The 22,750-nt window shown below is 40.6% G+C and overlaps 1 protein-coding gene across 1 annotated transcript in view; it reads left to right on the top strand.

Annotated features, from left to right (window-relative positions):
* Window positions 1-22,541, top strand: part of impg2a (interphotoreceptor matrix proteoglycan 2a) — an 80,665-nt gene extending 58,124 nt beyond the window's left edge. The window contains exons 15-19 of the mRNA XM_048603280.1: window positions 6,789-6,999; window positions 16,489-16,677; window positions 18,834-19,035; window positions 21,326-21,405; window positions 22,484-22,541. Of these exons, the coding sequence (XP_048459237.1) occupies window positions 6,789-6,999; window positions 16,489-16,677; window positions 18,834-19,035; window positions 21,326-21,405; window positions 22,484-22,520 (719 nt within the window). The 3' untranslated portion in view covers window positions 22,521-22,541. The remainder of the gene's footprint in view (window positions 1-6,788; window positions 7,000-16,488; window positions 16,678-18,833; window positions 19,036-21,325; window positions 21,406-22,483) is intronic.
* The last annotated feature ends 209 nt before the right edge of the window (window positions 22,542-22,750 follow it).

Here is a 22,750-nt window from a genome sequence, read left to right as displayed (position 1 = left end):
AATTTTCTACTAGTCACAAACCACTTCTCCAAATTTTCTGAATTGTGGGATGGTATTCTGGACTATTAAGCTAAAACCCCAGGCTAAATGTTCTGGGACATGGGATCAAATCCCACTATGGCAAATGGTGAAATTTGAATTTATTAAAATCAGTATTTAAAATGTTTGCCTAATGTTGACCATGTAACCATTGCGGTTAAAATATAACATCTGCTTCACTAATGGCCTTTAGGCAAGGAAATCTTTTTTTTAATGTGGACCAGTCTATGTGTGTTTTCAGATCCACAGTAATGTAGTTGACTTTTACCTGCCCTCTAAAATGGCCTAATTTCAAATGGCTCCCAAGTTCAAGGGCAATTCTGGCATAGGCCACAAATGCTGGAATGCCTGAACCCTTGCAAGAATAAAATTGAATTTTCCACTGGTAATTCACCTGTATCTGGAACCCTCCAAAAGGAGTACATTACAGTCAAAGAATTTGGAGGCTTCTGATTGACCTAAGTTATTCAGGAAAGATTAGAGGATTAAAACCCTAATCTAATTCCTGTATAACTATTAAACTGACCCCTTGACTCACACTGACTACCCCACCCCAAATTCCTGATACCCAATGAAGCAACACCCTGCATCCCTGACCTGCCATGCCACCGATTCTGGTTAAAACAACAGCGCATACCCTGGCACAGGTCTGTAGGAGCTGGCAACCCCACCCTTGCCCAACTTGGTTGCAAATGACAAGCAATAATTGCTGTTGATAAGCAATTATTTGAGGAAACTGACCACAAACCTTTGTAAATAATTGCAAACCTCTAAGAATTGCACCAAATGGACTGAATGAAATTCAAATAAGAATGCAGAAATTCTAGCCGACTTACAAATGTACAGTATAGCCATCAAGGTAAAGTCGATTTGTTTAATTTTCGTCAACATAAATGCAACCACCTCTACTTCCACCCAGTCCTGCTGGAGCTGACACCTTACCACCACCCCAGACAAGTTCCACTGGAACTGACACTTACTCCCCATCACCCAATGTGTTACCCTATGCTGCTCACCAATCTAATACAAGATTGGAAATTCTGTGGTAGGAACATAACACAAAAATCAAATAGCATTCTCCTCTACTGAAGGCAACCTGCTTTATGATACAGCTTCTCACTGACATGGCTCCCTAAATGCCTTGTCCAATGCCCCAGTGCTTGCAAAGTTTGCACTAGGGGCTTCTGGAAGTCTATGCACCGTGTGAACCTTTGCCTATATTTCTCTTCCTTGGCCCAGGAGCATTGAGGTCAATTTTAGATGCTTCGCCTTTTTTCAGTAACAGCAGTTATGAAGCTTTTCAATATGCAGTGCTTTGTAAAGAAGATGAAACATGCCTCCTATTATCTCTCAGAAATATGTCAAAGTAATTCTCAAGGCCACGTAATGTTTGCTGCCAAAATTTGTCAGCTCATTGGAGTCTTTGGGAGAAACTTATCTGAATCCTTGAGTTGAAATACAAATAACCACATATTGCAGGACTGTCTAAATAAGTCTCAGTCATCTTCCTTTGTTCTCCCTTTGTATCTGATATATGTGAAATGCGAGGACTGTTGGAAAATTGCCAGTAAGTCACTTGATACCCATTGTAAGCTGAGTGTATTTTATGATAAATAGCAATTATTGAGTTTCTCCTCAATATTCATATGGAATAAGACCAAACATGAGAAATTACTGAATATAATTTACTATTGAAATTAATTTGCAATCATATAAGTCTTACCACATAATTTTAAAGATATAATTCCATTTAATATTGATTACAATTAACAGCTGGGAGGAAAGAACACAACCTTTGCAATGAAAAAAGGTGCTAATATTTCAGACATAACTTCCAATAGGACTGAGAGCTGAAAGAAAAGGTTGTCCCTTATGATTAATTAAAATAAAGAAGTGGTAACAAATAGCAGATACCCCAATTGTGCACAAGAATATAACAGACTGAATGACTTTGAGGTTATTTTACACAAAAGTAGGAGATTGTTCAATGATATAAAATATTGTTTTATTGACATAATGTAAAGACACTAAAAGAGCAAAGGCACTAGCCAACAATTAAAATTGTGAGATGGCATTAAAAATGGGGGCAGTGGGAGAATAAAAGGTGATAAGTAGTCTCTGGAAAATAGTTCTGATCAGAAGGATATAACATATCCAATTTAATCTTTTAATCAAATAACCAGAATGAAAAGCAGCATAAAATAAACTTGTTTCCAGATGGATGTTATCTGTGAAAGCAGTTAGAAATGACTGGGTACAACAGTGGATATAGAGAAAAATGTACACACTGAAAGTGGGCTTGCCATGCCTTCAGTGATTCACAAATATGCTCACCAGGATCCTGCATTGCTATTCCTTCCAAAGTTTAGATGTCCACTGGTAGTCCCTTCATCAACAACAGGTATGGTGGGGCACTTGCATGTTGCTGGAAGTGTGGGCATTGCTGGCAAGGCCAACATTTATGTCCCATCCCTGCTTGCTCTTGAAAAGGCGGGATGAATGCCTCCTTGAGTCACTGCAATCCATCTGCAACAGACAAATAGTGCTGTTAGGAAGGGAGTGCCAAGACTTGATCCAGGAAAATGAAGGGGAACAATGATATAGCTCTAAGTCAGGATGGTGTGTAGGTTGGAAGGGAGTTTGGGTGGTGTTCCTGTGTGTCTGCTGCCTTGTCCTTCTAGGTGGTAGAGATTATGGGCTTGAAAGGAGCAGTTCAAGGACCCTTGTTGAATTGCTGCTTTACATCTTGCTGCTAACACTGTGCATCACAGGTGGAGAGTGTGAATGCCTAAGGTGGTGGATGGTGTGCCGATCAAGTAAGTTTCTTTGGATCTTGTGATGATTCATGAGCTGTTGGAGCTACACTCACCCAGGCAGTGGAAAGTACTCCATCAGGCTCCTAACTTGTGCCTTGTAGATGATGGACAAGATTAGAGTAGTCAGGAACTGAGTTGTTTGCTGCAGAATTCCCAGACTCTGATCTGCCGTTATAGCTAAAGTATTTATATGACTGCTGCAGTTCAGTTCATTGTGAATAGTACCCCCAAGATGTTGGTAGTGGGTGGGTGGGGGGATGGGGGAGAAATTCAGTGATGGTAATGCCATTAAATTTCAAGGGGTGATAGTTAGATCCTCTCTTGCTGAATTTGGTCATTGCATGGAACTTGTTTGGCATGAATGTTATTTACCACTTATCATCCCAAGCCTGGATATCATCCAGCTCTTGTTGCAGTTGGATATGGACTGCTTAAGCATCTGAGGAGTCATGAATGATACTGAACATTGTGTAATCATTGGTAAAGCTTCACTTCTGATCTTAACACTACCCTGAGGAACTCCTGCGGCAATGTTCTGGGGCTGAGATGATAGGCCTCCAACAAGTACAACAATTTTCCTTTGCTCTATATATTACGTTAGCCACTGGAGAGCTCCCCCCTGAATCCCATTGATTCCAGTTTTGCTCGAGATCCTTGATGCCACACTTGGTCAATTGCTGCATCAACTCACATCAACTCTGGAATTCAGCCCCTTTGTCCATTTTTGGACCAAGGCTGCAGTGAGGTCTGGAGTCTAGCGGTCCTACTAGAATCAAAACTAAGAATTTTTAGGTTATTGTTGGGTAGGTGCCTCTTGATGACACCATTGGAAAAATCTAGCATAACTTTGCTGATGACTTGGAGGTAGTTGATCAGGTGGCAATTGGCTGTATTGTCCTTTTTTTGTCTCTAAGACATATCTGAGCAGTTTTCCACATTGTTGGGAACATGTCAGTGTTGCCACAGTAAAGGAGCAGGTTTGTAAGGGAGCAGCTGGTTCTGGAACACCAGGCTTCAGTACTGTCACTAAATGTTATCAGGCACATGGCCTTGGAGTTTCCAGAGCCTTCAATCATTTTTAATATCACCCGGGGTAGATCAAATTGGTTGTAGACTGGCATTTGTAATGCTGGGGACCACAGGAAGAGGCTGAGGTGGTTTGTCTACTTGACGATTTTGGCTGAAGGTGATTGATTGACAGTCCTCAAAGAAGTATAGTCACTTGGGCTGCATGGGTTACTGAAAGAAGCAATGGTGGAAATATTTGAGAATCCAGCCACCATCTTCCAATTCTCCTTCAATCTGCTATAGGAAGCATATTGTTAAACTTGAAAGGGTTCAGAAAAGATTTACAAGGAGGTTGCCAGGATTGGAGGGTTTGAGCTACAGGGAGAGGCTGAATAGGCTGGGGCTTTTTTCCCTGAAGTGTCGGAGGCTGAGGGGTGACCTTATAGACATTTATAAAATCATGAGAGGCATAGATAGGGTAAACAGCCAAGGTCTGTTCCCTCGGGTAAGGGAGTTCAAAACTATAGGGCATAGGGTTAAGGTGAGAGGGGAAAGATTTAAAAGGGATCTGATGGGCAACTTTTTCATGCAGAGGGTTGTGTGTGTATGGAATGAGCTGCCAGAGGACGTGGTGGAGGCTGGTACAATTACAACATTTAAAAGGCATCTGGATGGTACATGAATAGGAAATGTTTAGAGGGATATGGGCCAAATGCTGACAAATGGGACAAGATCAGTTTAGGATATCTGACCGGTGCGGATGAGTTAGACCGAGGTGTCTGTTTCCATGCTGTATAACTCTATAACTATCTGGTGGCGGCACCAAAGGATTTGAGGGTTGCAAGTGTTTAGAAAAAGGTGAAGGGAATAAACCTGTCAATAATGGTCAGTCATCTGGTACTAACACATTGGTACTAATGATGTAGGCACAAACAGTGGTGAGGTCATGCAACGGGAGTTCAGGAAGTTAGATAGTAAGTTGAAAAGCAGGAGCTCTAGGGTTGTAATGCTGGGATTACTCCCTGTGCAAGTACCAGTGAGGCTAGGAGTAGGAAGATAGTACAGTTAAGGAAACGGCCAACAAGCTGGTGTAGGAGGGCGGGCTTCAGATATGTGGATCATTGGGATGTCATCCAGGGCAGGTGGCACCTGTTCAAGAAGGACAGGTTGTACCTATACTGGGAATCTACCAATATCCTTGCAGGGCGGTTTGTTTGTGTTACTCGTGAAGGTTTAAACTAGTATGGCAGAGGGATAGGAGCCAGAGCAGTAGGTCAGCAAGTGAAATGACTGAGGAGGAGTTAGCGACTAAGACCAGTAAGGCTGAGAGGAAGAACAGACAGGGAAATGTTACTAAACACGGTGGGACTGGTGATCTGACGTGAATTTGTTGAAATGTGAATATGACAGGTAAAGCAGATGAATTTAGAGCTTATATTAATGCGTATAACAATGATGTTGTAGCTATAACAGAGACATCCTTGAGAGAGGTGCAAGACTGGTAGCTTAACCTTCTGGGATTTAGATGTTTCAGGTGTGATAGAGAGGGATATAAAAGAAGTGGGCGAGTTGCATTACTGTTAAGGGAGAATATCACAGCTGTACTGAGGGAGGACACTTGTGAGGGCTCATCCAGCAATGCCATATGGGTAGAGCTCAGGAATAGGGAGGTGCAATCACTTTGATGGGATTGTACTACAGGCCTCCCAACAGGTAGCAGATGATAGAGGAACAGGTATTTGAACAGATTATGGAAAAATGTAATAACATTAGGGTTGTTGTGGCGGGTGCTTTTAATTTTCCTGTATTGATTAAGACTCACTTAGTGCCAGGGGCTTGGATGGGGGAAGGAATTTGTTCAGTGTATCTAGGAGGGCTTCTTGAAGCAATAAGTAATTAATCCAACTCGGGAAGGGGCCATACTAGACCTAGTATTGGCGAATGAACCCGGCCAAGTGATCGAAGTTTCAGTGGTGGAGCATTTTGGGAACAGTGATCATAATTCTGTAAGTTTTAAGTTACTTATGGATAAGGATAAGAGTAGTTCTTGGGTGAAAGTACTAAATTAGGTGAAGGCTAACTGTGACAATATCAGGCAGGATCAACGGAATAAGGATTGGGGGCTACTGTTTGAGGATAAATCTACATCTGTCCCGTGGGGTTCCTTTAAAGGCCATTTGAATAAAGTTCAAGATCAGCATGTTCCTGTGGAAATGAAAGATAGGGATGGCAACATTTGTGAACCTTGGATGACAAGAGAAATTGTGAGTTTAGTCAAAAAGAAAAAGGAGGTATACGTAAGGATAGGAAACTAAAGACAGACAGGGCAGGGAAAGGAGAATATTAGGAAAGCAGGAAAGAACTTAAAGGAGTTAGGAGTGCTAAAAGGGCCATGAAATGTCCTGGACAAACAGGATTAGAGAAAATCTCAACTGTTTTATCTTGATTTTGCTGGTGGGAAAACGTTTAATGATAATTCAAGACAATATTAGTAAGAATTACACCAGCAAATGTTTAAAGTGCTTTAAATGTGCTGAATATCCTAAGGCTTTTTTAAAAATTCACTCATGGGATGTGGGCATTGCTGGCTGGGCCACTAATTATTGCCTGTCGCTTGTCACCCTTGAGAAGGTGGTGGTGAGCTACTTTCTTCAACTGCTGCTGTCCATTTGGTGTAGGTAGACCTGCAATGACATTCAAGAGGGAGTTTCAATGACACTGAAGGAATGGTGATATATTTCCAAGTCAGATGGATTGTGACTTGGAGGGGAACTTTCATGAGGTGGTGGTGGTGGAGGGAATTCTTGTATACATTGTAAATAGAATGCTTTCCATTGTGTATTTAATGAACCCCATTTTGTACCATGTACTGCCTATTTGTAACAGGGACAGTAGCTAATATACAGCTGTGCCTTGTGATTTCAGGTAATGGGGCTGACCCATGCAAGTTTCAAGCCTGCAATGAATATTCTGAATGCTTAGTGAACCACTGGACCGGAGAGTCTGAATGTATCTGTAATGCTGGGTATACAAGTGTGGACGACTTACCCTGTCAAAGTATTTGTGATGTAGACACTGACTTCTGTCTTAATGATGGCAAATGTGATGTAATTCCAGGCCAAGGAGCAATCTGTAGGTATGTTCCAGTTGACATAGTTAAGTAAACTACCAATTCTTATGTCATATTGAGATAACCTGAACAAGCATGGTATTTAAACTATTCTTGCATTATTTGTTTGGTACAGGATCTGAAAGTCAGATCGGCTATTCTCTGTTTTCACATCTTCCAACAAGTGTATTACTGGTTGTTTCCAGTTCAGATACTCAAATTTTCAGTTGTGTGAATAAATTGCTAAGTACCATTTCCGTTGACTTGATAACTGTATCTTCTAAAAAAATTTGTTGATCTGAACTCAGAAAACTAATGTTATTTCTGGCAACCCAGTAAATGCATTGTTGAAGATTTAGACCCCAAAGTTTAACTCTTCATTAGATATGGGAGTACAACATACCTATCTCCTATTATCAGGAAACTGTTAGTGAAATTTTAATTCAAACAGGCAGTTTGTGAACATTTAATTCTGGTGACTGAAATGAGAAAATAAGAATCAACTATTTTGTCCTTGCATTATTGATAATTGTCTAAAATCTCTTCACACCCAACATGGCATTTAATGACTATAATTAATCAAAGTATGAAAAAAATCAAGTTTGATAGTTCAGTGCTTTGAGAAAATGTCTGAACTCCAACATAGAAAGCATATTAACATCAAAATTTTGCAAAGAGCTGACAAGCTCAACAATAGTCAAGTCTATGTTTGATAGGAGAGAACATCAAAATTCAACACAGATTTGTTCATGGGAGATATGTAGTGATGTTGCTAAGAAATTGCCAGATGAGGCATTGAGGAAGTTAGTGCTGGTAAGGAAGCAGTGTTTCTCTCGAATTGTAACAGAATGCAGCACTTAGTGCAGCACAATTAGGCATTGTCTTGTTGCACATGATATTGTATGGTAGTTTGTGAAAAAAGAATGTAACAGCTGTACATGCCTCCAAGTTCCATAAGAGTTGTGTTGTGGAACATCAAATGAATCTTCAAGCCATACAGCCCCCAGACAGACAAGGAGGTATTTTGCCTTCAAGAAATTATTGCAGGCAATCATAATGGAAGGATTCTGAATTTCCATAAAAGTCCAGTGTTCTGCATTCAGAAAGAGGGCAGTGATCTCCATGGAACAGCTTTTGGGCGGCACTATGCCACAATATAGCCCTGTAAAAGAGGCAATGCAAATGATTTTGAATGCACTGAGTTCCCAGTAATTACAGGAACAGGGTCCATCAGTTAGTTGCAGAAAGAAGTCTTTTGCATCTGTGCTATTTGACAGTTGATAATGCAGCCATTCACCAAGACTACTTCCTAACTAGGAAGAACCATTTAGAAGTATGATACAGCATTCCTACCATTAACACAAGAAAGTTCTTAACACAAAAAGGACAAAGATTGCAACATTATGCAAACAACAATTAAACAATTTAAGAAATTTGTTTTACTTTTTCACAGAGGAATGTGAGGTTGAAGAAACATCAGAAAGACATTACAGGTTCAATGGTACAACTTTGAGGGGAGTACAGGAGTATGTAATATCCATATTATTATAAATAAAAGTGTAGAATATAAAAGCAAAGAAGTGATGCTATACCTCTACAGGTCATTGGTCTAACCACATTTGTGGTATTGTGTTCAGTTCTGGATACCTTATTTAAAGAAGGATATTAAAGCCCTAGAGAAAATGCAATGGACATTTACTAGAAGGTCATCAGGAATGAGGGAGTTCAGATACAAGGAAAGATAGAGAAATTGGGTTATTCTCCTTGGAGCAGACAAGATTAAGAGGTGATTTTGTTGAGGTGTTCAAAATGATGAAGAGTTTTGTCAAGGTAAAGAAGGACGCTGTGTTTCTACCAGTTGGGATGTCAGTAATTAGCGGTCACAATTTCAAGATTGTCAGCAAGAGAGCTAGGACTGAGACGAGGAGAAATGTCTTTACTCAGTGAGTTATTAGGATTTGGAATGTGCTGCCCGGGAGAGTGGTGGAGGCAGATTCCATAGGAGATTTCAACAGAGAGCTGGATATGTACCTGAAAGTGATGAATTTAAGGGGCTCTGGATTTAGGGCTGGAGAATGGAACTAGCTGGATAGCTCTGTCAGGAGCCAGTACAGATATGATGGATGAAATGGCTGCCTTCTGTACTATAAAATTCCACAATTCAGTAATTCTAACATTGTCTTGTAATTTGTTTTTGGTACTTTCTTTGCACATTGCCCAGATAATATATCCATTGTGCAAAAGCTAAACACAGATTGCAAGCTGAGATGTCCTTCCAAGTTCTAAAAGGACTCTATGATGTACAAGTTGGGAATACTGGAAACAATCACAGTCACTGTGGATGAGTGCAGACCTATACTTTCAGTCACAGCAGACAGCCTGAATCCTCACTATTGCAGCTTTATTTTGAAGTTTTCATTGGCGTGCCCACCAAATCCAGGTCAAATATTCCATAAAATTCCCAATTTTCAACTTGACTCATTTCTATGGAGTTATGGAGTTCTGCATGAATTCCACATTAAAAACTTGTAATGCTGTTGGGCCTTTTTTTTCAATGTTGTGCTCTAATGTTTGGTGAAAACACACACTCACTTCCTGAATGGTGATGCATTTAGTGCTAGTTTTCATCTAATATGCAGTCATTCTTGATTAACGTCTACTTTTTAAAGAGAAATTGGAGATGTTGATACACTAGTTTCTGAACAAGAAAGTGATAAATTTCCAATTTTGATTATTGGTTAAGCTTTACTGAATGCCATTAAGTGGAATCATTGTGTTTCCAGGTGTGATTGTAACAATAGAGTACTTATTATTAGCTCAGACTGTGGAAGGTCAGGAATGGATGAGTGAGGTTGAGTGAAAAAATGTCCCGTCAGGAACACTTTCACCTTTCAAAAACAAAACCCTTCTGACTGTTTTTGGTGTTCGCGTCAAACTTCTAGCCACCAACTCCAACCCTCTCCTCGGTAACAGTCTACATGTTTTATTAAAGTAAAAAGAGAAAATGCTGGAGTATTCAGCAGGCATCAGTGGAGAGGGAAACAAAGTTAAAGTTTCAGGTCAAGACCCTTTCATGAGAATAGTGAGAAATTAATGAGGTACAGGTAATAGGTTTTGAGCAAGGTGTGGGTGGAGCAAGGATAAAAGAAAGACTTTGAAAGGGCAGAGGACAGGAGAGACTGAATGTCAGAAGATAGTCTTACATGGCCAAAGGGAATGACGATGGGGCAAGAAAAGTCAGATGAGCCTCATGCAGGAATGGTCCTGTTTGAAAGCAAAATTAGGAGAAATGAAAGGAGAAAAAAAAGGCTAATAAAATTAAACAATTTGGGATTGTGAACAGAAATTGTTGAACTCAGTATTGAATCTGTAAGGCTGTAAAGTGCCTAATCAAAAAATTAATATTTGAAAAATTTGCTTAAGGAACAGCACCAAATTTCTTGATCCTTTTTTGCTTGACTGTCATGAAATGAAAAATAGTGCAGTGCTCTGAGTATTGTAGCTTCACAGGAAAGGATTGATTGTTACAACTCCCAAAACACATATATCTCACACGTAAAGAATTCGACAACAGGGGTTGCAGCTGACAGGCTTGTTGAAGAATCAAGACTGAAGACAACTAAGTAAAGAAATATTCTTAAAAGTCTTATTTGCATGGTCTTCTAGCTTTAGGGATAAGTTTAGTAAGAATTTATTCACAACTGTGTAACTCCTAATGTAGTAAGCTATGAATGCTATCTTTTATGAATGAGGGAACAGAATGGTTTTGTTGTGGCTGTTGTTAGCTTATCCTACCCAAGTAACTGAAACTTATTTTTGTCTGGTTGTCATTTAATTAGTGATGTATTTGTGTATTGCTAATTTTATAGCTTGCAGTTACTTGAATCAATCATGATTTTTGCCCTGGATAGCCCATGTTATTAAGTATGACATTATGTACATGTGCAATTATACAGTTATAATTATAATACAATTATACAGTTTTAATTATACGGTGTTGCTCAAACAATGATTGTGTATTGACAGCAATAGCACACTGTGATGCAAATGTGTCTTAACATATAACCTTTATTTTAGAGGTTAAAAGTGTTAAATACATGTTAAATGGAAAAAAAACCTGATTGAGAAACTGGCAATAACCCTGAAGTAAATGCAATTCAAACAATCTTGGAGTTTATTACACTAAAAACCTTGGTGCCATGTTGACAAAGTTAATACTTAGAAGGATAAGAACATAAACAGCAGGATTGCTTACATAACTAAAGAACTGGAAGCATGAAGTTGCGGTTATTCCAATAAAGGATAAAATGTTCCATAGTTTTCCCAGAGTTAAGGAAAGCTTTGGAATTAAATGGCAGTTCGAGTCGTACAGTCATTGAGATGTACAGCATGGAAACAAACCCTTCGGTCCAACTCATCCATTCTGACCAGATATCCTAAACTGATCTAGTCCTATTTGTTAATTTACATTTTACCAGTGAACTGGCGGTGTGTGTCACATTGCATGGAGATAGGTAGTGGTCAGTCCAGTTCTTTGTTTTAGAGTAAATTTCTGTGAAATCCGTTAGAGCATCGCCAGTTGACAGGACCGGTTGAGGGAAGCAGTTAAGAGACTATGTAAGCATTGGCTCTTTAGTTTATAACTTTTAAGAGTGAAGAGGTAAACCTAGAGTCAAAGCAGAATAGATCATCCGTGACCCAGCCTTTGAATGGGAGTTGGTATAAGACGAAGTTGGAAAGGGGAAAAACAACTAGAAAATTTGTTTCGGAGATAGTAGGAACTGCAGATGCTGGAGAATCCAAGACAACAAGGTGCAGGGCTGGATGAACACAGCAGGCCAAGCAGCATCATAGGAGCAGAGAGGCTGACGTTTCGGGCCTAGACCCTTCATCAGAAAAGGGGGAGGGGAAGGGGGTTCTGAAATAAATAGGGAGAGAGTGGGAGGCGGATAGAAGAGGGATAGAGGAGAGGATAGGTGGAGAGGAAACAAACAGGTCGAAGAGGCGGGGATGGAGCCAGTAAAGGTGAGTGTAGGTAGGGAGTTAGGAAGGGGATAGGTCAGTCCAGGGAGGACGGACAGGTCAAGGGGGCGGGATGAGGTTGGTCGGTAGGAGATGGAGGTGCGGCTTGAGGTGGGAGGAGGGGATAGGTGGGAGGAAGAACAGGTTAGGGAGGCAGGGACGAGCTGGACTGGTTTTGGGATGCGGTGGGGGGAGGGGAGATTTTGAAACTTGTGAAATCCACATTGATACCATTGGGCTGCAGGGTTCCCAAGCGGAATATGAGTTGCTGTTCCTGCAACCTTCGGGTGGCATCGTTGTGGCACTGCAGGAGGCCCAGGATGGACATGTCGTCTGAGGAATGGGAGGGGGAGTTGAAATGGTTCGCGACTGGGAGGTGCAGTTGTTTATTGCGAACCGAGCGTAGGTGTTCTGCAAAGCGGTCCCCGAGCCTCCGCTTGGTTTCCCCGATGTAGAGGAAGCCACACCGGGTACAGCGGATGCAGTATACCACATTGGCAGATGTGCAGGTGAACATCTGCTTGATGTGGAAAGTCTTCTTGGGGCCTGGGATGGGGGTGAGGGAGGAGGTATGGGGGCAGGTGTAGCACTTCCTGCGGTTGCAGGGAAAAGTGCCGGGTGTGGTGGAGCTGGAGGGGAGTGTGGAGCGGACAAGGGAGTCACGGAGAGAGTTGTCCCTCCGGAAAGCAGATAAGGGTGGGGAGGGAAAGATGTCTTTGGTGGTGGGGTCGGATTGCAGATGGTGGAAGTGTCGGAGGATGATGCGTCTCCCTATTTATTTCGGTTCCCCCTTCCCCTCCCCCTCTTCTGATGAAGGGTCTAGGCCCGAAACGTCAGCCTCTCTGCTCCTATGATGCTGCTTGGCCTGCTGTGTTCATCCAGCCCTGCACCTTGTTGCCTTAGAAAATTTGTTTAGCTGGAAGCTACAGAAGTAAATCCGCAGTAATCCTCCGTGGAAGGCAGTTAACCTCTTTACAGTTGGAGTTCTGGAAGTAATCAACTAGGTTGCAGTTTGAAAACAAGGATGTTTTCTGATTTTTAACCTTTGTGCAGGAGCCACAGGGAAGCCTGTTCCTGAGCTACTGAATCCAGAATCATGAGATCAGTACGAAATTGGAAGGTCACCACCAAAATCCCCATTAAATCGTATACCTTGGCAAACAGCTGTAACACTGAAAAGAAGATTAATCCAGAGAGTGTTGATGTTCTATTTGATTTGGTCCCAGGAAAATTGAATGAACCTTGAAGATTTTATGACACAAAGGAAAGCTTAGGGGAAAGTAAAAATGCAATTGAATTTATAGCATGTGTTTTTATAAGCTATAATATTAAGCTAATCATACTTACTTGGCTGAATACTTTCTGATATGTAATTAGCTTAGTTTTGGTTAACAAAATGTGAAATCTTATGGCATGGTTCAGTTGGTTTATTGCTGAGTGGTTTTGGATTTCTTCCTTAAGTGTAAATGGCTTCTCACATGATTATAACAATGAGCTCTGAAGTTCCCTCCCTCAACATCTTTACCTCTCTCCTTCCCCTTTAAGTTTTTTCCTGAAACCCTACCTCTTTGATTAAACTTTTATCCTAATATCACTTTATGTAGCTTAATGTGAAATTTCTTCTGTGAAGCCACATTGGAACATTTTGTTACATTAAAATCACTATATAAGTAAAGTTGTAGTTGTTACTGACTTTGAAAATTTGAGAGAAGTGATTTAAAATCAATAAAAATTTAATTCAGTGATGCAGGTGATTCTGTTTTGATTGTTAAGTCAGCTCTCTTAAGGCCCATTTGGTGCAAAGGTAGTGCCCCTGTCTCTGAGCCAGGAAGCCTGGGTTCCAGTCCCAGCTGTTCCATAGATAGGTAATAGCCTCTCTGAACACGTTGATTAGAAAATATCTAAGTCATCTCTTATGTTGACAGGGAGGTGACCTCAGAAGCCTCAGTGATCTCACTGTATTTGATAAAGGATCTACACCAAGATATTAACTTATTTTTCACCCTTCTAGATGTTGAATAGCCTGCTGTGTAATTCAAATTATTTCTATTCTTATTTCAAACTTCTGGCTTGGAAGTTTATCATCCTTTTATTCTAAAACAAAGGTGGTCTGACGTTGAGCTAAACTAATAATACATCTTTTTACTGATAATAAAAGAAAAATACTGTAGATGACAGAAATCTGAAATTGAGACAGGAGATGCTAGAATTGCTCAGCAGGTCTGGCAGCATCCATAAAGAGAAAAGCAGAGTTAATGTTTTGAGATCAATGTAGCTCTTCTTCAGAATCTCTGTCAAATCACTGTAATGTCTGATAATGTGGGAATATTATCCATATACAGAAAATATCACAAAACGGTTAATTGCAGTTGTAAACATGAAACAATCTTATCTCTGCCTGCTAGGTTGGCTGGCAGGCAGTTATAATTGTTCCATAGGATTCACCAGCTGATATCACGCGGGCTATAATTTTAACCTGTTCTTCTGAGTAAGCAAGTGGACACTGGCCAAGACCACATGCAAAAAAGCAGAACATATTCCATCAATGTCATTAGTTCTAGACTTTTGTTTTAATCAAAAATGGTGAGAAAATGTGAGAAAAATGGTGGATTTTCTGTCAGCCGAACCTAGAGGGAGGAGGAGTCAAGACCAGAATGTGTATTTAAGGAATTTGGAAAGGAAAAGCCAGGGAACAATAGACCAGTGAGCCTGACATCTCTGGTGGGCAAGTTGTTGGAGGGAATCCTGAGGGACAGGATTTACATGTATTTGGAAAGGCAAGGACTGATTAAGCTTAGTCAACATGGCTTTGTGCATGGGAAATCATGTCTCAATAACTTGATTGAGTTTTTTGAAGAAATAACAGAGGATTGATAAGGGCAGAGTGGTGGATGTGATCTACGTGAACTTCAGCAAGGTGTTTGACAACATTTCTCATGATAGACTGGTTAGCAAGGTTAGATCACACGGAATAGAGGGAGAACTAGCTATTTGTATACAGAACTGGCTTGAAGGTAGAAGACAGAGGATGGTGGTGGAGAGTTGGTTTTTAGACTGGAGGCATGTGACCAACAGTGTGCCACAAGGATCAGTGCTGGGTCCACTGCTTTTCATCATTTATATAAATGATCTGGACGTGAACATAGGAGGTATGGTTAGTAAGTTTGTTGATGATACCAAAATTGGAGGTGTAGTGGATGGTGAAGAAGGCTATCTCAGAGTAAAACAGGATCTTGACCAGATGGGCCAATGAGCCGAGGAGTGGCAGATGGAGTTTAAGTTCGATAAATGTGAGGTGCTGCATTTTGGAAAGGCAAATCAGGAGTGTTGCTGAACAAAGAGACCTTGGAGTGCACGTTCACAGTTCCTTGAAAGTGGAGTCCCAGGTAGATAGGATAGGGAAGGCGGCATTTGGTATGCTTGCCTTTATTGGTCAGTGCATTGAGCATGGGAGTTGGGAGGTCATGTTGTGCCTGTTCAGGACATTAGTTAGGCCACTTTTGGAATACTGCGTGTACTTCTAGTCTCCCTGCTATAGGAAGGATATTGTGAAACTTGAAAGGGTTCAGAAAAGATTGACAAGGATGTTACCAGCTTTGGAGGGTTTGAGCTATAGGGAGAGACTGAATAGATTGGGGCTATTTTCCCTGGAGGGTCGTAGGCTGAGGGGTTTATAGAAGTTTATAAAATCATGAGGGGCATAGATAGGGTAAATCAACAAGGTCTTTGCCCCGGGTTGGGGGGTTCCAAACCTAGAGGGCATAGGTTTAAGATGAGAGGAGAGATATTTAACAGAGACCTAAGGGGCAACTTTTTCACACAGAGGGTGGTGTGCATATGGAATGAGCTGCCAGAGGAAGTGGTGGAGGCTGGTACAATTACAACATTTCAAAGGCAGCTGGATGGGTATATGAATAGGAAGGGTTTAGAAGTTTATGAGCCAAGTGCTGGCAAATGGGACTATATTTATTTAAAATATCTGGTCGGTATGGACGAGTTGGACTGAAGGGTCTGTTTCCGTGCTGTATATCTTTATAACTTTACCAAATACTGTGAATAAACCTAAATTGAAGACTGGTCGACTCCTCCTTTGTCTTTTACCAGATGCATGTTTACCAGATTAACACTCACTCCCCAAAACCCAAATTCCCATTCATGAACCTCTCTGGAAACATCCACCACTCAATATATTTAAATGTTGGGGATTATTTCTTAGCACTGGTCTCATATCAATATGTTTCCTCCTAGTGACTTGCTGGATGTGGGCAGAAACTTAACTGAGGCTGTAGAAATGTGGCTGCCAATTTAGAATGTTCTGCTTTCTGGGCTGTTAAAGGACAAAATTCCATTTGCCTCAGCAAATGCCTTCTGGATTGCTCTTAACATAGGAGATAAAGATTTTAGCCTATACCACGAGAATGTCTATTGTACCCGAACAATAAATTGTCAGTAGTTAAATCTGGAAGTAAGAACGTATTATTTTCCTCCTGGCAGGTGTCGTGTGGGTGAGAATTGGTGGTACAGAGGAGAGCATTGTGAGGAGTATGTCTCTGAAACTCTTGTAGTGGCTATTGCCTTTGCTTCAGTGGCTGGTGTCCTTTTGGTAGCTTCTGCTGTGATTTTCTGCATAGCCAGAACTCTCCGTGCTCAGTATGCCAAAGGTGCCTCTCAAGAATCTACAGAGTGAGTAACAGAATAAACAGATGTATTAAAAACAAACAGAAAGAATGCTCCTTACTCCTCAAAGCTGGGCCCAACAGAGACCTGGCTCAAAGAAGGGCAGGACCTGGAGTTAAATATTCCTGCATCCAAGGTGTCCAGGAAAGATAGAAAATAAAGGAGACAAGGAGGCGTGGAGGTATTGATTAACGATAACGTTGTAGTGCTGGAGAAAGAGGATAATCCAGAGGGGTTGAGGTCAGATTCTGTTTGGCCACACCAAAAAGGACCTAAGAGGGTGAAACTAATTTGCCTGATGTAGTCATCAACCAATGGGAAGGATGTAGATGAACCAATGGAAATTATAGAGAGATGCAGAAGATCTAGATTAATTAAAATGGTGGACTTTAATTATCCAAATTAAGACTGGGATAGTGATGGCATAAGGAACAAGGTGGTGTGGGTATGGGTAAGGGTGTGTGTGTGCAAGTGGGGTTGGGGGATAGCAAGAGTTCCAACCCCACAGAAAAATTTGATTTCAATTTAAAAGAAATCTGGAATTAAAAATCCATGAAACCATGGTCAATTGTTGGCAAAACCATCTGGCTCACTAATGTCCTTCAGGGAAGGAAATCTGCCATCCTCACCACTACATCTTTAGGTTCTCTGGCAACAATGTTTCAGTAGCCAAAGTACTTTTAATTAATCACTTCATTTTCCTAGCTTCCCAGGCCAATGGATAGTAGTTATTTTATCCCATCAGTGAAAATGGCACAAAGGGAAATGCCCATTTGGAGACCCTGTGCAGACATGATGGGCTGAGTGGCTTCTATCTGTGCTGTAACAATGCTGTGGTTCTGTAAATATCCTGCAGCTGGCTATTTAACCTGGTTTAACCCTTTGGGACTGGCTACCAACTCCCTCATGCCACTGACCAGACCTGCCAGCACAGAATCTGAACTATTTCTCACAATCAGTGAGCTGCCAGCAGAGAGCCTGCTGAGGACCCACTTGGTGTATATAGAAAATTCACCCCCTAGTTTCTTCTTGAGAAGCAGGTTATCTGGTTTAACTGGTCCATACTCAATGTAAGCCCTCTCCAACCTTCCTTACATTAACTTTTTAAACTAATCTTCCAATCCCTTCTATTCCCTCATATAGGTATCTAACTTCCAGTTAAATGCATCTGAGTTATTCATGTTAACTGCTTCTTGTGACATCTAGTTCCACATTTTAATTACTGTTTGGATAAAAAAAGTTTTCCTGAATTCCCTGTTTATTTGTGTTGTATACTTACAACTAGTAGTTTTAGTTTCCACCTTTCTCCATCAAATAGCGTCATAGAGTTATGCAGCACAGAAACAGACCCTTCGGTCAAAAACATCTGTGCAAACCAGATATTCTAAACTGATCTAGTCCCATTTGTCAGCATTTGGCTCGTATCCCTCCAAACCCTTCCTGTTCATGTAGCTGTCCAGATATCTTTTAAAAGTTGTGATTGTACCAGCCTCCACCACTTCCTCATTCCTTACATGCATCACCTTCTGCATGAAAAAATTATCCCTCTGCGCCCTTTTAGGTCTTTCACCTCTCAGCTTACACCTCTAGTTTCAGACTCTCCTGCCTGGAAAAAGACCTTGATTATTCACCCTATTCGTGCCCTGCGTGATTTTATAAATCTCTATAAGGTCACCCCTCAGCCTCCGACGCTCCAGGAAAATATCCCAGTCTATTCAGCCTCTCTCCATAGCTCAAACCCTCCAACTCTGGCAACACCCTTGCAAATCTTTTCTGAATACTTTCAAGTTTACAACATCTTTCCTATAGCAGGAAAGATGGAAATATTTTCTCTACCTTTACCTTCTGAAACTCTTTCATAATCTTAAATGCCTGTATCAGGCTACCCTTTAGTCTTATCATTTCTCAGGAAAAGAGTCCAGCTTGTTCATTTCTTATGACAGGATTTTACAGCTTTATTTTCTTTGTGGTTTATTTCTAGTGTGCTAACATGAATAATATTTTGTTGAATGTTCTCTAATATGGCCTAAATGTATTTCTTGTCTTTTGTTTTTTGACAAAAATGTTTAGCATGCAAAATGTATTTGTACTCTTAAGTACGACTTATATTCCTGTGCCTTATGCTAGAATATTGACAAAAGCATGCTCCAATCCTTCCCTAGACAAAGTAATAGCCTGGAATCAGTGGAAAATGGGACAAAATATAATCCTATGTATGAAAGCGATGCCACAACTAGCTACAGTCACTACAATAAACGTTATCCACAGCTAGCCTCATACAGCTCAGGCAGTGCAGAGGCATCTGCCAACTTCAGCAGTGATGAGATCCGACACATCTATGAGCACAGTGAACTTAGCAAAGAGGTAGGTTTGCTGTAGGATGTGGAAAATTGAGAACCATCTGTTGTTTAACAGTTGCATATTTCACATTTCAGTCACTGCAGACTTTAGTCCTGAGACTTCAAAAGAACAAAAGAGAAGTATGGCACAAGAACAGGCCCTTCGGCCCTCCAAGCCTGTGCCAATCATCATGCTCTGACTAAAGTGCAAAAACAAACCTTCTGCCCTTATTCAGTCCGTATCCCTCTATTCCTTCCCTATTCAAGTAACCATCCAGATGCCTCTTAAACGTGCCTGCTTCATTTTATGTCAGCTGCTGCATTAGCTCCCTTTCGGAGCAACACCTTGGAGAAAGCATAGTGGGGGACCATACTGCTCGTGTCTTAGAAGGTGTTGATGACCAGCTGACAAACCTCGCCCCTCAGCCAGAACTCACTGTGGGTGGACTAAATTTGTGCAGAGTGGGTGGGGGTTGAGGTTCCTAACCTTTGGAGCTGCTGGCCATTCATCTTCTAGCCAATCTGAATGATCTCCGGCACTAACAGAGACTGCCAGGATCACAAGCATTCCCAGCAAGAAGGCCCTAACGGATCTTAGGCCCATGTAACTGGACTCATTCAGCAAGGACAGTTCTAGCAACTTAGGAAGTTAGGCAAGGTTGGTGAAGGAGTGTTTTAAACTCCATGCAGAGAGAATTGAGTTGGAGGAAGATTCCATATTCTGAGAGGGTGCTCTGCTGTTCAGTAGTCACCCTTCCCCTTTAAAAACTGCAAACCCCCCCCTCTCCTGCCTGCCCATGCCAACTGCCTTATGGCATGGACGAAGTATTATTGGGGTCAAATGAGCTGCGAGCAAGCCGAATTGATCCTTGATGATTTATTTTCATATGGTATGCAGGCTGCCAATTTTAGTGCCTAACAAACCCCACCCACTCCACCCCTCTATCCTCCACCATTATGGGGTCAGCTAAGAGATGGGTGGGGAGGTGGAGGGCTGAGCACCCATCCTAATTTACGTGAACCATACCAATAATATGCTTTGGTGAGGGCATGTTCAGTCCCCTTGGTAGTGAATGCTTATCGTCATTTTCAATCCTTTCGTGTTTTGCTTCTGCCAATCCTTATAATCTCCAGCCCAACAATTCTCCAAGACAGCTGTACTGCTTCAATCTTGACTTCTTCGGCCATCCCAGATTTTAGTCTGTTTTAAATAACCATGCCTTCAACTTGGGCTTTTACTACAATATTGTAATTGTGTAGAGATTGCAATGAGTGATAACTAAACAATGGAATGCCACTTTCTGTAGTTAAGATATAAGTTATCTACAAAAAGTAATAGTGTTTACTCAACAGTGTTTTTTTTAGTCACTTATAGCTTAGTTGGCTGGATGGCTGGTTTGCAATGTAGAATAAAGCCAACAGAATGGGTTCAGTTCCAGTACAGGATGAGGTTCCCACAAAGAACTCTCTCTTTGCCTGAGACATGGTGATCCTCAGGTTAAACCATCACTGCTTGTCTCTCTCTAATAAGAGAGTAGCCCTGGTACAACTTTGGCAATGTTTCCTTTACAGTAAAAACTTTAAAACTCAAATATTGCTGAGACTTTCTTTCATGTTTTATTTTCTATCTAAAACTTATCAATCTTTACAATGATCATAACAGGCAATAATCAAGTTTCAATAGATTGGATGAGAACATCTTTATTCATATATATTATGAATCCCCAATTTAGGTAATTTAATTCTAACCTGCAGTGACAGTTAAGTCACAGAGTTATTTGCTATTTATTTTGATATCTTTGTCTGTAACCATAATAATGTTAAAGAAACGTGAGGTTTTTTTGCAAGTTTCAATAATTTAACTGTAATCCTGTATCTATTTTGTAAAACATTATACAGCTGCTTTAGGATCTATAATTTTACAAATATTAGGCCGGTGTAAGTTATAGATTTTGAATATCATTTTTTATAATTGAGTTCTTCAACAAAATAAAGAGCAGAGCAAATTAGGTAAAGTTTTATTTTTCTGTATTCAGGTTAGATTACATTTTTTCAGGCTTTAGTCCAAATATTTTTCATAGTCAATTAGTTACAGTTGGATGTCAAGTGAGCATTATATAATTTTGATGCTTATTCTTTTTGGAATCAACCAGTCTTTCAGAATTTATTTTAACCATGAGAATTAAAATACAGCCAAAACATATGATAAATACAACAATCCAAAAGCTCCTCTAATATGTGTGCCCATTTGTAGCAGTGCATTGGGAGATGATTACATAATTGATTACGTAACTGTATTTTTGGTGGTATTTCAGGAAATTCAAGACAGACTACGGATAATAGATCTCTACGCTAAAGATCGGCAGTTCGCAGACTTTATGCGACAACATCAGATGTAAGTCATGTAGATGTTGACTATGCTCCAATATTCTGAAGGAGATAGCTGAGGAGTTTGTAGATGCATTAGAGGTGATCTTTCAGACATCTCTGGAGTCCAGTGAAGGTCCCAGAGGTCTGGAAAATGTCTAATGTAATGCCCCTGTTTAAGAAGGGAGAGAGGCAGAAGAATGGAAGTTATAGACCAATTAGCCTGACCTCGATCATTGGTAAGATTTTAGAGTCCATCATTTAGGATGAGATTATAGAGTACTTGGAAATGCATGGTAAAATAGGACTGAGTCAGCATGGCTTCATCAAGAGCAGGCCATGCCTGACGAATCTGTTGAATTCTTTTTAAGAAGGTAATGAGCAAGTTAGATAAAGGACAGACAGTGGACGTGATCTATTTGGATATCCAGAAGGCCTTTGACAAGTTATAACGCAGGAGGCAGCTAAATAAAATATGAACCCATAGTGTTAGGGGCGTGGAACTAGCATGGATAGGGGATTGGCTGACTGGCAGAAGGCAGAAAGTGGGAATAAGGGAGTTTTTTTCAGGGTGGCAGCCTCCGATTAATGGAGTGCCGCAGGGGTCAGTGTTGGGACTACTACTATTCACATTGTACATTAACGATCTGGAGGAAGGAACTGACAGCATTGTTGCTAAGTTTACAGGTAACACAAAACTATGTGGAGAGACAGGTAATGTTGAGGAAGCATGCAGACTAAAGAAGAACTTGGACAAGCTAGGAGAGTGGGTGAAGAAGCGGCAGATAGAGTACAATGTGGGAAAATGTGAGGTTACGCACTTTCATAAGAGGAGGCGCACACTATCTTACATGATGTGAACGTTCATGAGATTATTGTTAAACAATAATTAAATCTTATGAAATTTAATTTCCAAGAAAAACAGTAGAGTTGTTCAAGGTAAAAACATTATATATTAATTTTTGAATGGTGGCAGATTACTCTAATACTTTGGAAAAAATCCAATTGATTGTGAGTTGTGCATGAATAGTCAGCATGGCTAAACAACTGTACATATAACTCTTTCTTGTTTGATTGACATTTTTGCTTAATTCTTTCTTCACTAGATGTAGAGATAATACCAAAACAAATCCTACAAATTAATATTTCAGTAGAAGTAGAAGACAACCCTAAAATGGTAAGAATTCCAGTTTTTATTAATATAAATATTTTATTAACACAGTTGTGCTGATATTTCCCATGGAAAATAATGCCCAGATTTTTGTCCATGAGCCACATGTGTAGAGTTGGAAAAAATCCTGCCTTGGCAGAGCCAAAAATTGTGACCCAAAGATCAGATTTCTGGTCTGGTGGTGGGGGTGAGATTATACTGG

The sequence above is a fragment of the Rhincodon typus genome, chromosome 11 (genome assembly GCF_021869965.1).
Source record: "Rhincodon typus isolate 14 chromosome 11, sRhiTyp1.1, whole genome shotgun sequence".
Taxonomy (NCBI): domain Eukaryota; kingdom Metazoa; phylum Chordata; class Chondrichthyes; order Orectolobiformes; family Rhincodontidae; genus Rhincodon; species Rhincodon typus.
The sequence above is the reverse complement of the archived record's forward strand: the minus strand, read 5'-3'. Positions and strand labels throughout refer to the sequence as shown.